This window comes from Saimiri boliviensis, chromosome 4 (genome assembly GCF_048565385.1).
Source record: "Saimiri boliviensis isolate mSaiBol1 chromosome 4, mSaiBol1.pri, whole genome shotgun sequence".
NCBI classification, from domain to species: Eukaryota; Metazoa; Chordata; class Mammalia; order Primates; family Cebidae; genus Saimiri; species Saimiri boliviensis.
Window position 1 is genome coordinate 87,779,203 of NC_133452.1, and position 16,124 is coordinate 87,795,326.

Below are 16,124 nucleotides of genomic sequence, written 5' to 3' on the forward strand. Positions count from 1 at the left end.
CAAGTGGTCACATGAACAGAGAGACTATGGAGGAATGGATGCCGCCTTGGCCTGGGGGAGGGCCCACGGTATTTAGCAGTCCACGCACGTGCTATTCCAGCAGCCCTGTGAGCTTGGCCTTTCCCTACCCTCTGCTGGGCCTGGAGGCACGGCCCAGAGGTAGATTATATTTCACTGCTGCCCAGCCCATCAGGGCCAAAAGTATATTGTCACAACCTAATGCTGAATTGGTAAAAGCAACCATTAAAGAGCTGCACGAAAAAAAAAAAAAACAGCATTTCTGATTTCTTAGCATCTGATTTGTCAAGAATGTGTTTATAATTTGAATATAAAATGACCCTTCCAACTTGCCCACCTCCTAAGCAGCAAGTAAAGGAGGATGGAGGCACTGACTCCTCACTTTGTAGCTGAGGATTTTCACTAACTCAGGAACATGCACGAGGAAGCCTACAGTGCTGCCACAAGCCGTTTACTCTCATGATAATTGCTTCCAACAGATAACTCCATGATGACTGACTGAAGAGTAACAATAACAGGGACAGGTAAGAGTCCCATCAACAAATTGCCAAACCTCCAAGTATGTCTGGTGATGCTACGTATGAAGAGATCGGATACATACAAATAAGGAATTTTGAACTTTGCTTTGATATATACAAGTGAAGGATTGGGACAAAGAATGGGAAAAGAAGTATGATTTGGGGAAACTAACAAGTAAACATATGAGTCTAAAATGAAATTTCCCTCTACCTTTTTGTGTTCTATATGATGATGGTGACCAATCTGATGAAAATTCACTAAGTAAACTGGGACAGGAATTTACAATTTCACCATTCACCAGAAAGATGAAAGTAAAAATGAAAACTCTTTTTTACTAAATGGTAGATATACGACGAACACACTCTCCGGGAATCAAATCATAAAGGGGGAAACGAGGGAGGCCCAGGAAGTACTGAATATGACCATAAACACAAATTCACTACCATCAGTTAAGAGATCTTTTGATTGAATTAATTTTTTCCAGATCAAAGCTGCCTTTTTCTTTTTTTTTTTTTTTTTTTTTTTTGAGATGGAGTCTTGCTCTGCCACCCAGTCTGGAGTGCAATGGTGTGATCTCGACTTACTGCAATCTCCACCTCCAGGGTTCAAGCTATTCTCCTGCCTCAATCTCCCGAGTAGCTGGGATTACAGACATGCACTGCCCCACACAGCGTGTGTGTGTGTGTGTGTGTGTGTGTGTGTGTGTGTGCGCGCGCGCGCGCGCGTTTTGAGTAGAGACGGAGTTTCACCATGTTGGCCAGGCTGGTCTCGAACTCCTGACCTTAAGTGATATTCCCATCTCTGCCTCCCAAAGTGCTGGGATTACAGGCATGAGCCATCATGCCCAGCCTGATCCTGTTTCTTTCTGTAATGGTTCCTCCTAGTCAAAGACCCGCCCTCAGCAAGCATGGGGTTATTCCCTCCAAAGGGGAGCAGCACGAGCTATAGCTCTAGGAGACTCTCCATGCAGCACTTATAGACAGACTGAACCCCAAAGAAGCAGACTGGAATGTGTATAGAGAATGGGCACACTCAATCAATTCTAATTAACGCTCAATTATATAGTATTTGAGATCATATAGATGTAAATTCAGCTATGGAAGAGTTTATTAACCACTGGCAAAAGCAATTGATGGAAACAAACGCCAATACAAATTGGCGAGTAAAAATCCTAAATGACTGGTATCAATTTTATCAATTACTGACCTTTTAGTAGTTAAAAAAAAATGAACACATTCACCACTTGTAGTCTACAGTAAGTTTATTTAACTGACTCAACTTGGAAATTCTGTTCCTGCAGACTCTGACAGTGGATGCCATATTGGATTACTTTTCTAACAGTGGGAAAAGATACAACAATTTTACCATAAAGGCCAAAGACTAAGTATCTCCTCTGAGAAATCTGACTAGGCCAAGAGAAAAGACCAAAAGATGTTGGCACTATAGATTTCCTAATGAAACGTTCCAGACAGATTATCCCATAGGACATTTTATAGTTGATAAGCTCTACCTATGATTTCAGAGCATTTCATCAGGTTGTTAGTTTCTCATTCTTAAAAATGAACCAGGCTGGGCGCAGTGGCTCAAGCCTGTAATCCCAGCACTTTGGGAGGCCGAGGTGGGTGGATCACAAGGTCAAGAGATCGAGATCATCCTGGTCAACAGGGTGAAACCCCGTCTCTACTAAAAATACAAAACATTAGCTGGGCATGGTGGCGCATGCCTGTAATCCCAGCTACTCAAGAGGCTGAGGCAGGAGAATTGCCTGAACCCAGGAGGTAGAGGTTGCGGTGAGCCGAAATCGCGCCATTGCACTCCAGCCTGGGTAACAAGAGTGAAACTCTGTCTCAAAAAAAAAGAAAAAAAAAAAAAAGAACCAGCAACAGATTGCAGTCTCTGATGTGAAAGATAGAGACCAAAACTAACAGAAAAAAAAGAAACCTGAATAAAGCAGAAACTTTACAGGAGAGAAGAAGACTTCAACACCACCACACACAAAGATCTCCACACCTATATTTGAAATATTCAGAGTTAAGATATTGAAACTTTAAAGTAAGAAAAATATATTGTTTCAGAAAATAGTCAATGAAAAAAACGGAGTTCTTAGAGACTAAGAATGTAAAGAAAAGGTGAAAAACTCATTAAAAGGGTTGATGATAGCATCCAGGATATTTCCCAGAAAAGGAGACCAAGAGGTGGAGATAGAAGACTAGCGTGGGAGTTCAAGGAAGACAGCAAAAAGAAAAACAGAGAACATTGTTTTTAAAATTAATTCTTTAAAATTTCTGTAACCTTAAAAACATAGATTTTCAGATTGAAAGGGCCCGCTTAGTACCCATAACTAACAGATGGAAATTAACTCACATCACGTCACATTATCATGACATTTCAGAACACTAAGGATAAAAAGATCCTTATGTTTCTAGAGATTAAAAAAAACAGATCACAAATAAAAGATCAGAAATCAGAATGTCTTTAGATTTCTCAAGAGCAATACTAGAAGCCAGAAGGCAATTGGGAAATGCCTTCAAAATTCTGGAGGAAAATTATTTTCAACCTAGAATTCTATACTTAGGCAAATAATCAAGCGGGAGAACAGAATAAAAATCATTGCATGATTGCAAGAAATTCAAAAATGGATTTCTTATGTAACCTTTCTTGGGAAGCTATTGGAATGTATGACCCACCAAAAGGAGGATGAATTCAAGAATGAAGAAGCCAAGGAGACATAGGATCCAGTAAACTAAAGCTTCAACACAGGAGGGATGAAGGGAATCCTAAAGATATGGAGACTGGAAATTCCAAAGTGAAAGTGAAAAGAGCTTTGAGAATATCAGCTGTGTATCAGGCAGGAATGGATCCAGGTCTTGTGGGGCCTGAAACTTACACAGTTTGAGGGTCCTCTTTTTAAAAGTAAAATAGAAAATTGCAAATACGAAATTAGGTATGAAAATGAACATTTATTTACAATGAGAAATCACAACAAATTACACATTTTTAAAAGCTAACAAAAATATCATAGACATCACAAAATCTAGAAAGATAGATTTTATTTATTTATTTTTTTGAGATGGAGTTTTGTTCTTGTTGCCCAGGCTGGAGTGCAATGGTGCGATCTTGGCTCACCACAACCTCCGCCTCCTGGGTTCAAACAATTCTCCTTCATCGGCCTCCCAAGTAGCTGGGTTTACAGGCATGTGCCACCACACCTGGCTAATTTTTATATTTTTCATAGAGGCAGGGCTTCACTATATTGGACAGCCTGGTCTCCAACTCCTGACCTCAGGCTATCTGCCTGCCTCAGCCTCCCAAAGTGCTGGTATTGCAGGCGTGAGCCACCATGCCTGGTCAATGCTTCATTATTTTTAATGGCTGCATAGTATTCCATTATATGAATGCATTATAATGTATTTAACCTTATTAATGAATTCAGTGGCTCTTTCCGATTTTTCAGGTGATTTAAATAATACTGAGCGATGGCCGAGCACAGTGGCTCACACCTGTGATCCCAGCACTTTGGGAGGCCAATGTGGGCAGATCACTTGAGGTCAGGAGCTCCAGACCAGCCTGGCCAACATACTGAAGCCCTGTCTCTACTTTAAAAAAAAGAAAAATAGTTGGATGTGATGGCAGGTGCTTGTAATCACAGCTACTCGGGAGGCTGAGACAGGAGAATCACTTGAACCTGGGAAGTGGAGGTTGCAGTGCAGCCTGGGTGACAGAATGAGGCTCCACCTCCAAAAAAAAAAATTTCTTTTTAATATTGAATGAAAGTTCTTGGTGACAGAGCAAAACTTTTTCTCAAAAGAAAAAAAACAAGCTTTTTTTCCCTAGCCTCCTCTACTTCTTTCTTGGATATAAAATCCTTGCTTATCTCCTCCAATAATTTCATTGACATTTGTAAAAATTCTTTCCAACTTTCTGACTTGCGTCTGTTTCTTCCTCGGTCATTTTTGTTTTAGTCTCTCTTTCATAGGCTTTGCTCAAATATCTGTACACAACTGCCCGTCTATTCATATTTAAGAATGGCTTACTAAAAATATGATTAGAAGTTTTATGCATGGGTGGGGTAAACTGACTATACCATTTTTGGGGGGTCTTACCCTCCACAGATTTTGGGGGGGGGGGTGGGGGATAGTCTACCTCTCTGAAAAAGACCCTCCCAAACTCTTGCCTGGGGGATATAAGCCTGGCCGCTAAGGTTCTCAGAGCCAAATGGGAAAACAGGCTAGGTTATCCCTGTTCAGTATATAGACTTTGATCCACCTCTCTTGAATGCAGTGAACCCTCAGCTGGGTCTGATATCTCCCCATCAAAAGGCCTTCAGGTGTAGCCAGTCTAGAGGGTAAAGCTCCAGTCTTCTTCCAGAGAAGGAAATGAGGCAATCTAACTTCTTGCTACGCAGACTTTCTAACAATAAGCTTGCTTTTAGCATTATCTTTACCCACTTTCAGAGTTACATGGTGCCTCAACTGTTTAAGTCTTTCAGGATTCGGCATATTAATTAGCTTGACGCTTCGTGCCTCTACTGCTAGCCTCGGTTTCAGCATTCTATTAGTTCCTTGTCAATCACTTGCTTTCCACCAGATTTTGGTGCTGTCTTCCTCTCTTCTGTTCTTTTTTTTTTTTTTTTTTTTTCTCCCTTTGCCGTCATGAGGTATTCAATCTGCCACATTTAACTGGAAGTTGGGGCTTCGTTTTTAATGCCCCCATGGGAACAGGAAACCAGACTCTGGGTCAAAGAAACATTAGAATTGAAATTGAGATCCTCTACATAAAGCCAGGGCTTTCAAAGGCATGTAGTATCAGTGAAAGGGTAGACTAGGGGGAAAAAAAAAAACTGGCACAGAAAAATGACAAAGAAGCTTTTTACCTTGACTCTGAGTAGGAAAAAGAATTCCCCTTAAAAATTTATAGACAGGCTACTGCGGTGGCTCACACCTATAATTCCAGCGCTTTGGGAGGCTGAGACAGGTGGATCACCTGAGGTCAGGAGTTCAAGACCAGCCTGACCAACATGGTGAAACCCCATCTCTACTAAAAATACAAAAATTAGCCAGGTGTGATGGCACATGTCTGTAATCCCAGCTACTTGAAAGGTAGCTATGCCCACCAGTATACCACCAACGCATCTAATCCCAGCTACTGGGAAGCTGAGGGGCAGGAGTATCGCTTGAACCCAGGAGGCAGAGGTTGCAGTGAGCTAGGATCACACCAGTGCACTCCAACCAAGGCAACAAAGTGAGACTCCGTCTCAAAACAAACAAACAAAAATTATAGACAGAGAAATGGCACACAACTGAGTTAATACTATTAGGGAATCCTTAAGCCTAGAAACTAACTTACAATTGGTCCTCGATATAGGATACTCCTGGAGTAATCTGGTCCTGAGTATATGATGTTTTCTAGAATGTCTGGCCTTGCAGAAAAAAATACTTTGAACGTATTAATACATGGAGATTCCCACTGCTAACGCTAAGTGAAGATGATCTCCAGATTCGTAATTATGATGCACAAAGGAAACAATCCTTTTTTTTTTTTTTTTTTAGATTCAGTTTCTCATTCTGTCACCCAGGCTAGAGTACAGTGATACAATCATAGCTGACTACAGCCTGCGGCCTTGAACTCCTAGGCTTAAGTGATCCTTCCTCCCTCAGCCTCCCAAAGTAGCTAGGACTACAGGCATGGGCCACCATGCTTGGCTAATTTTTAAACTATTTCGTAGAGATAGGGTCTTGCTCTGTTGCCCAGGCTGTTCTCAAACTCCTGGCCTCAAGTTATCCTCCCAACTTGGCCTCTCAAAGTTTTGGGGTTACAGGTGTGAGCCACCATGCTTGGCATGAAACAAATAATGTTAGGAAGCAAATAATGCTAAGAACCAAAATTGCATTTACAGCCTATATTAATGACTTAAATTCTATGTTAGGACCCCTCAAGAGACGTTGTTTTTGCTTCCAGGCTGGGACAATACCAGTTTTCCTCAGGTCGACTCTGTCCTGAGTGGATCAGTGCAAGGAATTTGGGTGAAAAGAAAAAAATATGTAGAATAATATTTCAAGTTATCTCATTATAGATATCTGTGTAGATATGTGCATACATTTTTCTGGACAGAATCATGAGAAAATGTTAAAAATTATTTTCTTTGGGGAGAGGAACTTGGGGTAAGAGGACTAAGAAGTTTTCAATTTTCCTTTTTTGAAACATTCTTTTTGAGTTTGAATTTCTGATGTTATACACATATTACCTATATTTTAAAAAGTTATAATAAGGCATAATTGGATTGTGAGGTTACAGGGGTACAAATAATTTATTTCCTTTTTTAAAAAACTGGTTAATATCATAGTATTGATTTTTTTTTTTAATCCCAAAACAACATAAACATGTCCTAAACCTGGCTTTGAACTTCCCCCTCACATGTAATTTACAATCTACTTCAAAAAAGGTGTAAGCCATTTTCTGACAAACTCCAAAGAGGTAGAAGACTTGTTCTAAGAAGCCCAGTCACCCACTGTCAGTCAAGAGTCTAATCACCTTTAACTAAACATAGTTTTCTTTGATAGCTAGTCTATCAATGTTTACCTATTTCCTTTCTTTTTTTTTTTTTTCTTTTTTGATACGGGGTATCACCTGTGTAACCCAGGCTAGAGTGCAGCAGGCCTATCACAGCTCACCGTGGCCTCAACTGCCTGGGCTCAAGCAATCCTCCCATCGTAGCTTCCCGAGTAGCTGGGACTAAAGGCGCACCACGATGCCCGGCTACTTTTTTGACTTTTATCAGATACGACGGTCTCACTATGTTGTCCAGACTGAACTCAAACTCCTGGGTCTCCCAAAGAGCTGGGATTATAGGCATGAGCCACCAAGCTTGGTCTATCTATAGAAATCAAATGTCTCTATCCAAAGTAAATCTTTGAATTGGCCTAATAGACTCTTTTTCTTTTGCAGCAAGATTTGTGATAAAGTTTATAAGTGGTCATCACTAAAGTGTTTGACTTTTTTTTTTTTTTTTTTTAAGACAAATTCTCACTCTGTGGTTCAGCCTGGAGTGCAGTGGCATGATCTCGGCTTACTGTAACCTCTGCCTCCCGGTTTCAAGCGATTCTCCTGCCTCAGCCTCCTGAGTAGCTGGGACTACAGGAGTGTGCCACCACGCCCCGGTAAATTTTTTTTTTTTTTTTTTTTTTTTTTTTTTTGTATTTTTAGTAGACACGGGGTTTCACCGTGTTAGCCAGGATGGTCTCGATCTCCTTACCTTGTGATCCGCCCGGCTTGGCCTCCCAAAGAGCTAGGATTACAGGCGTGTGAAAAGTCTTAAAAAAACATGTTTTAAACCTTCAAAAACCTGGGTAATGTTCACCTCCATTACTCGTATAAAAGATGAGGATTGGATGGATGACAGAACATAGAACCACAGGAATACAAGGTAATTCATTCATTCCTTTGAGTACCCTAAGCCACACCGGCAAGTCCTTGAGGGTCTACCACGTGCCAGGCAGTGTTCTTGAAGCTGGAGATACAAAAAGGAACAAACCCGCAATTCAGGAAATAAAAACTACAATTCCCCTAAGTATCTTGCTCTTCGCCTTTTTTTCCAGGGGGCGCTACTTTCCACGACTCTCTTCCCATGATTCTCGTTGGGCAGAAAAGCCCCGCCCGCTTATCTGTCATTTAATCCAGCGTCCTCTGGGAATGAACTACAACTCCCATAATGCGTTCGAGGGGCATCGTATTTAGGGCGCCACCTTTTTCCCTGTCTTGCTGGGGAAGACTACAGTACCCAGAACGCTCCGCTTTGCCTCCTGGGTGTTATTGCCCCTTTCCCGGTGCAGGACGCGGTAGTGGTCAGCCAGCGAGAGTGTCAGGCCTGGGGTTTTCTGTGTCCTTCCCTGGGTCAGGGACAAGCCAGTGATTTGACTCTTGGGCGCTCCACCTGGGAGGGAGCACAGGAGGCCGCTGTCCCTCCTTTCCGGTTCACGTCACCCTTCTCTCCCTCTCCTGCCCCACCTGCAGCCACTTAGACGGCTCCTGGACTGACTGCCTGGGGCAGTGAGTGGCGGTGGCTGTCGAGGCCGCCGGGGCCGAGGTGAGGCTGCAGCTCTCCGGGCGGCGGTAGCGCTGGGAAGGAGGAGGAGAGAAGATGGCGTCGGAGCTGGAGCCAGAGGTGCAGGCCATCGACCGGAGTTTGCTGGAATGTTCGGCCGAGGAGACTGCGGGGGTGAGTGCCGGACCCGGGCGGGTACATCCGGCCCTCGCAGGCCGCGCCCGTGGGGAGGAACCGACTCCTGGACGTCCCTGGAGCAGCGCGGCCCAGATTTGGGGTAACAGCTGTGCCGGACCTCGCCTTGTGGGGTAACAGCCCGGGGAGGCCACCGATCCTGCCCCTCCTCTTTCCATTTTCAGCAGCCCCCAGAGGTGCTCTGTGCACTAACCACTTTTACTTTCCCTTTTCGCCCAGGAGAACCCACGGCTCTTCCATCATACCTCCTTTTCCCCAGCCTCCCATTAAGTCTCCAACACATGGGCCTTTGCCCTTTATATCAGCTCTGGGAAGAGAAGAGATGTTTTTTGTGTTTTTGGTATAACCCCCACACACACACACTTTATCTAGGTGATTGCTTTTCCTGAGATAAGCAGAGCAGTGTGCTCCTCCGCCTAAACATGCCACCCTAACCCAGCCCCTACTTTGTTTTTGGGACTGCCTCAGACACCAGGCAGGCAAACAACACTACCCTTCATTACCCCTCTCAGTGCTTTTTTTTTTTTTTTTCCACCGGTTTGGTTAATTGACAATGTTGATGCATGTGTGAAAAGTTTACTGAGTATGAGGAAGTAGTCGTGGAGGCTGGGAAATTTTTTAAATATTTTTTCTAGGGGTTAAGGGTAATTGGATGGAGAACAAATGTTATATAACGTTGATAGAGCATCTTTCAACAAATACCGTGTAAGCTAAACTCGAGAATTGGCCACAGTGTAGTAGACCAGTTATGCTCCAAACGTAAAACCATTCAGAGTATTGCATGAAAACTATAATATGAATATGCCAGTGTAAATAGCAGAGTTGTCAAATAATAAACTCGACGGCCTCTTTCCCCAATAAGGACAGGGAAGACCCATTAGAAGAGACTGTCCAGAATGATTATGAATGGACCAAAACAGCTTGGGCCCCACCTCTAAGACCTCGAACTAAAAAGGCTGCTAGGAAGGGAATGACCCGTGAATAAAAGCCAGCAATCTGAATGCTACGAACAAAATTTGGGATTAGGGCCACCGTGGAGCTGTTGATCAGTGAGTAGTTATTTTGTGTGAATTGGTGAGGACATTAAGTCTGGGTAGAAAGAAATGTCAGGAGTAGGAGTGAAAAGTTTAACGAAATAGTGTTGAATGCTGAATCTTTGCTTGTTTGGGTGTAGGTTTGGTGGTGGTGGTTGTGGTTGTGGTGGTGGTTGTTGTTGTTGTTGTTTGAGACTCAGTCTTTCTCTGCCACCCGGGCAGGAGTGTTCAATGGCTGCTCAGTGGCTCAATCTCTGTTCACCGCAACCTCTGCCTCCCGGGTTCAGGCGATTCTCCTGCCTCTGCCTCTCAAGCAGCTGGGATTACAGGCATACGCCACCATGCCCGGCTAATTTTCTATTTTTAGTAGAGATGGGGTTTCTCCATGTTGGTCAGGCTGGTCTTAAACTGCCAACCTCTGGTGATCCGCCTGCCTGGGCCTCCCAAAGTGCTGGGATCCCAGGCGTGACCCACTGTGCCCAGCCTTGGGCGTGTTTTTTAAAACCTACTTACTTGTTTAGTCTATGTCTGTTTTCATTTGCTTCCTACTTAATATTGCACAACCTAAGGAATTTCTGTCTTTCATTTATCCAAGATTTGAAAAAAGAAAAAGTAGTGTAAACTGTGAAATAATTACAGCTGTTTGTTCTCCATGCCTCTTCTAATTGATATTCTAATCTGTTATTTACCTCAAAGTACTGTCATAGTTTTTTTCTCTCACTGAATTTTGTGTCTCAGCCCAGTGATACAGCGTACAGATTCCGTTATCCCGTTCTAAAAGTGTCAACTATCAAGTAATTAGAGGTTCTCCAGTTGGTAGAGGCTCCTGAGGAAACTGGTTATAAAACTAGTGCTGGAGGCCAGTGCTCCTAGTTCTTGTTCAGTGAAATTCTCAAAACAGAATTTTCCAGGGAAATGCAACAAAAAATTATCAATTTGGACTTAATTTGAGTTTGTGAACACCACACTCGGAGCTACCTTTTACCCTATTTACTTTTAAATGCCTTTCTGAACAGTTCTGTTTTTTTAAGTTTTAGTCTGAAGGCCAACAAAATTCTTTCAAATAAAGAAGATGCAAACTCACAATTTTGGGGGGAGGGCGGTGGTAAGGGATAGGGTCTTGCACTATTTTCCAGGCTAAAGTGCAGTGACATGATCATAGCTCACTTCAGCCCTGACCTCCACCTCCTAGGCTCTAGGGATCCTCTGACCTCGAAAAGGAATATTAAAATATAAAATTCCTTCAGCTATATAACCTTAATCTTGCCTTCCTTTGTGAGGGCTTTGCTGTCTAATTAAGTTAAAACAGCAAACACTTAAAACTACTTTTTCAGCTTAGGCTTCAGCTTTTCGTCACGAATTAAATCAATGAAGTTTTCTCTTAGGTTGAAAATAAATTTTAGGGAAGAGAAACAAGTAAACAGTGATTGCAGGCTTTAGACCTCTGCGGTTGATAATTTGTTAGGATCGCTTCCATTTAAAATCACCTAACAAGCACTCGTGTCATCCTTTTCACATTTCATTTACACACCGCTTTTCTTATTCCTGTTATGAGGAGGAAGAACTTTTTGTGATCCCATCCATTCTAGCTGGTATGCCTCATAAAGAAAAGCATCTAAGCTGACTCTTAGATATTTGTAAGTTTAGGATATTGCAGTGGCCCTCTCTTCTCAGTCTTCTCTTTTCTTGTTGGAATTGATTCTGTAAGTATGACTTTCCAACGCTTCTTGACTCTGTTTACATTCCATACGACATATGGTTATAGTGTGTTCCAATGAGTGATTATGGTTTTCAAAGTAAATGTGCTAGATGTGGTGGCTCATGCTTGTAATCCTAGCACTTTGGGAGGCTAAGGTGGGCGGGTCACTTGAGGTCAGGAGATTGAGACTAGCCTGGCCAACATGGTAAAATCCTATCTCTACTAAAACTACAGAGATGAGGCGGGCGAGGTGGCACACCCCTATAATCCTGGCTACTCAGGAGGCTAAGGCAAGAGAATCACTTGAACCCAGGAGACTGAGGTTGCAGTGAGCTGAGATAGTGCCACTGCACTCTAGCCTGGGTGACAGAGCAAGACTGCATCTCAACAACAACAACAAAAAAGTAAATATGTTGTTTTTCCCTGAGTGTAAAAGAAATATAGGTTGGGAGCACTGGCTCATGCCAGTAATCCCAGCTACTTAGGAGGTTGAGGTAGGAGGACTACTTGAGTCCAAGGGTTTGAGACTAGCCTGGGCAACATAGCTAGACCCTGTCTCTACTTGAGGGGGAAAAAGAAACCTGGGTGTGGTGACATGGACTTACAGTCCTAGCTACTCAGAAGGCTAAGTGGAGAGGATCGCTTGAGCCCAGGAGTTTGAAGTTATAGTGAGCTATGATCATGCCACTGTACTCCATCCTGGGTGACAGAGTAAAACCTTGTCTCCAGAAAAACCAAATTTAATAAAATAAATATGAATTTGTTTTATGTAGAGTTTTAGGTCTGTATTGGTTATCTTTTCTTTGCATTTTTTAAACAGTTTTATTGAGATGTAACACTCATACTGTACAATTAAATTCAGTGATTTTTAGTATATTCCAAGTTGTGCAACCATCACTATGATCAATTTTAGGACATTTTTATCATCCCAATAAAGAAATCCTGTACCCGGCCGGGCGCAGTGGCTCACGCCTGTAATCCCAGCACTTTGGGAGGCCGAGGCGGGTGGATCACGAGGTCAAGAGATCGAGACCATCCTGGTCAACATGGTGAAACCCCGTCTCTACTAAAAATACAAAAATTAGCTGGGCATGGTGGCACACGCCTGTAGTCCCAGCTACTAGGGAGGCTGAGGCAGGAGAATTGCTTGAACCCAGGAGGCGGAGGTTGCGGTGAGCCGAGATCACGCTATTGCATTCCAGCCTGGGTAACAAGAGCGAAACTCCGTCTCAAAAAAAAAAAGAAGAAGAAAAAAAAGAAATCCTGTACCCATTGGCAGTCACTCCCCATTTTCACCTAAACTCCCAAGGTCTAATTAGACAGTCTCACTCTGTCACCCAGGCTGGAGTGCAGTGGCATGATCTCAGCTGACTGCAGCCTCTGCCTCTCAGGTTCAAATGATTCTTCTGCCTCAGCCTCCCTAGTAGCTGGGACTATAGGTGGACACCACCATGCCCAGCTAATTTTTGTTTTGGTTTGGTTTGGTTTTTTTGAGACAGAGTCTCACTCTGTTGCCTAGGCTGGAGTGCAGTGCTGCAATCTCGGCTCACTGCAACCTCTGCCTCCTGGGCTCAAGTGATTCTCCTGCCTCAGCCACCCGAGTAGCTGGGACTACAGGCACAAGCCACCACACCCAGCTAATTTTTATTTTTAGTAGAGATGGGGTTTCACCATGTCGGCCAGGCTAGTCTTGAACTGCTGACCTCAGGTGATTTGCCTGCCTGGGCCTCCCAAAGTGCTGGGATTACAGGTGTGAGCCACTGTGCCCAGCCTAATTTTTGTATTTTTTAGTAGCAGTGGGGTTTCACCATATTGGCCAGGCTAGTCTCACACTCCTAACCTCGTGATCCACCTGCCTTGGCCTCCCGAAGGACTGGGATTGCAGGTGTGAGCCACCGCACCTGGCCTGTTCTAGATATTTTATATAAATGGAATCCAACATATTGTCATTTGTGGCTGACTTCTTTCTCTTAGGATAATCTTTTAAAGGTTTTTCCATGTTATACTATATACGGGTTGAGTATTGTTATGCTTGCCACCAGAAGTGTATTGGATTTTGGATTTTTTGGATTTTAAAATATTTGCGGTTATACCAGTTGAGCCTCCCTAGTCCGAAATCCACATGTTCCAATGAGGACTTCCTTGAGCATGACCTTTGAGCATCATGTGGGCACTCAAAAAATTTCAGATTTTGGATCATTTTGGATTTCACATTTTCAGATTAGGGATGCTCAACCTGTATCAGTAATTCCTTCTTTTTCAATTGCCAAATAACATGACATTCCTTTATATAGATTAACCATATTTTATTTATCCATTCATCAGTTGGTGAGTATTTGGGTTGTTTGTACTCTTTGGGAGTCATGAATCAAGTTATGAACATCCTTGTACACATTTTTGTGGCAACCTATGTTTTTGTTTCTCTTGAGTATATATATACCTAGGAGTGAAATTGGTGGTCATATGTTAACTCTTTTGAGGAACGGCCAGATTTTTCCAAAGCGGCTGCATTGTTTTGCATTCCCACCAGTAGTGTATGAGGGTTCAGATATTTCCACATTCTTGCCAACACTTGTTTTTGCCTGCGTTTTGATTACAGCCATTCTTTTGGGTGTTGTGCTTTCTCATTGTGGTTTTGATTTGCATTCCCCTCATGACTCATGATGTTGAACATCTTTTTATGAGCTTATTGGCCATTTTTGTATCTTCTTTGCTCATTTTCAATTAGTCTTTTGGCATATTAAATTTCTATATTATTTTTATTTGTAAACACACTCTTTCATTTGTAGAGCTCTTAATGTAATTTGTTTAAATTTTTTTCTCAACATATTCCCCAAAACTCCCAATTGAGCATTAGTGTCTTTATGATTATGAGTGCTAGTTGTTTTATGATTAACTTACATGTTGCTTCTCCTTGTTTGAAAGTAAAACCAAAAGTGGTTAAAAGATACAATTTTAGGCCGGGCGCGGTGGCTCAAGCCTGTAATTCCAGCACTTTGGGAGGCCGAGGCGGGTGGATCACGAGGTCAAGAGATCGAGACCATGCTGGTCAACATGGTGAAACCCCGTCTCTACTAAAAATACAAAAAATTAGCTGGGCGTGGTGGTGCGTGCCTGTAATTCCAGCTACTCAGGAGGCTGAGGCAGGAGAATTGCCTGAACCCAGGAGGCGGAAGTTGCGGTGAGCCGAGATCGCGCCATTGCACCCCAGCCTGGGTAACAAGAGCGAAACTCCGTCTCAAAAAAAAAAAAAAAAAAAAAAAAAAAAAAAAAGATACAATTTTAATTGGGTATAGAACAATAATTGGAGAGTGTAATAAAAGGCTAACCCCTAGGGATTCTTTCATTTTTTGTGTTTATTGTACTTGCTTTCTATCCCAAGGCTTAAATTTAGCATTCAATAAAAGGAAAGCTCCTGGAAACACTGTCATAACATGTTTACTTTAGAGGAATGAGTTGACAGTTTCTTTACTTCCCTTAAGAGGGACTTCTAGTAAGATAGTGAATAGTGAATGCTTATTACTTCTCTTGTGCCACATGGGTGTGACAGCCACAAGTGTCTGAAATAAAGACAAATTAAAATGCCAGCCAAACTGGAAATCACAATAATTTTTTGTGTTGCAGAAACAGTTGCAGTTAGCATATGTCAGTGAGAACTAATATGAAAAGCTATAGATTTTATTCTTTGGGGAAAATGCGTAAGCTACTTCTGAAAGACGGTCACAAATTTTTCTTTTTATATTAAGTATGTATGTTTAATCAAGTTCAAGTGCTTATTATAGAGCCCAGATCTTTTAGGTGATGGTGAGTTTTTCATATAATGGTAGTAACGTTTTTATTTTCGTTTTTGAGACGGAGGCTCACTCTGTCCTCCAGGCAGGAGTGCAGTGGTGCTGTCTCGGCTCCCTGGAACCTCCAGCTCCCAAGTTCAAGCGATTCTCTTGCCTCAGACTCCCAGGTAGCTGGGATTACAGGCGCCTGCCACCACTCTCAGCTAATTTTTCTATTTTTAGTAGAGATGGGGCTTTTACCATGTAGGCCACACCGGTCTCAAACTCCTGGCCTCAAGTGATCTGCCCACCTCGGCCTCCCAAAGTGCTGGAATTACAGGCGTGAGCCACTGCATCCGGCAGTAGTAAAGATTTTAAAGAAGGGGAGCATATGCATGCCTTTCTTGAACCAGACCTTTAAGTCTTGTTAATAATTATAATAATATGTAATAAAGAATGAAGTACTTGCTTGTTTTACTACTATTTTTATATAAAGTGGCTAATTTTTTTTTTTTTGGGTTTTTTTTTTTTTTGAGACATGATCTCACTCTGTCACCCAGGCTGAAGTGCAGTGGTGTGATCATGTCTCATTGAAGCCTCAGCCTCCTGAGCTCAGGTGATCCTTCCACCTCAGCCTCCTGAGTAGCTGGGACTACAGGCATGCACCACCATGCCCAGCTAATTTTCTTTCATTTTTAGTAGAGACGGAGTTTTGCCATATTGCCCAAGCTGGTCTCGAACTCCTGAACTCAAATGAGCCACCCACCTTGGCCTCCCGAAAGTGCGGGGATTACAGGCGTGAGCCACGCGGCCCAGCTGGGTTTTTTTTCCTTAACCAGAAGCTGATA

General features: G+C 42.7%; 1 protein-coding gene across 6 annotated transcripts in view; it reads left to right on the forward strand.

Annotated features, from left to right (window-relative positions):
- The first annotated feature begins 8,301 nt into the window (after positions 1 to 8,301).
- Positions 8,302 to 16,124, forward strand: part of UBR2 (ubiquitin protein ligase E3 component n-recognin 2) — a 126,252-nt gene continuing 118,429 nt past the window's right edge. For 3 of the 6 annotated variants that reach the window (XM_039467489.2, XM_039467488.2, XM_074397808.1), the window contains exon 1: positions 8,302 to 8,752. In XM_039467489.2, the coding sequence (XP_039323423.2) occupies positions 8,675 to 8,752 (78 nt within the window). In that variant the 5' untranslated portion in view covers positions 8,302 to 8,674. The remainder of the gene's footprint in view (positions 8,753 to 16,124) is intronic. The other 3 variants (XM_039467491.2, XM_074397809.1, XM_074397810.1) reach the window with 2 other exon arrangements.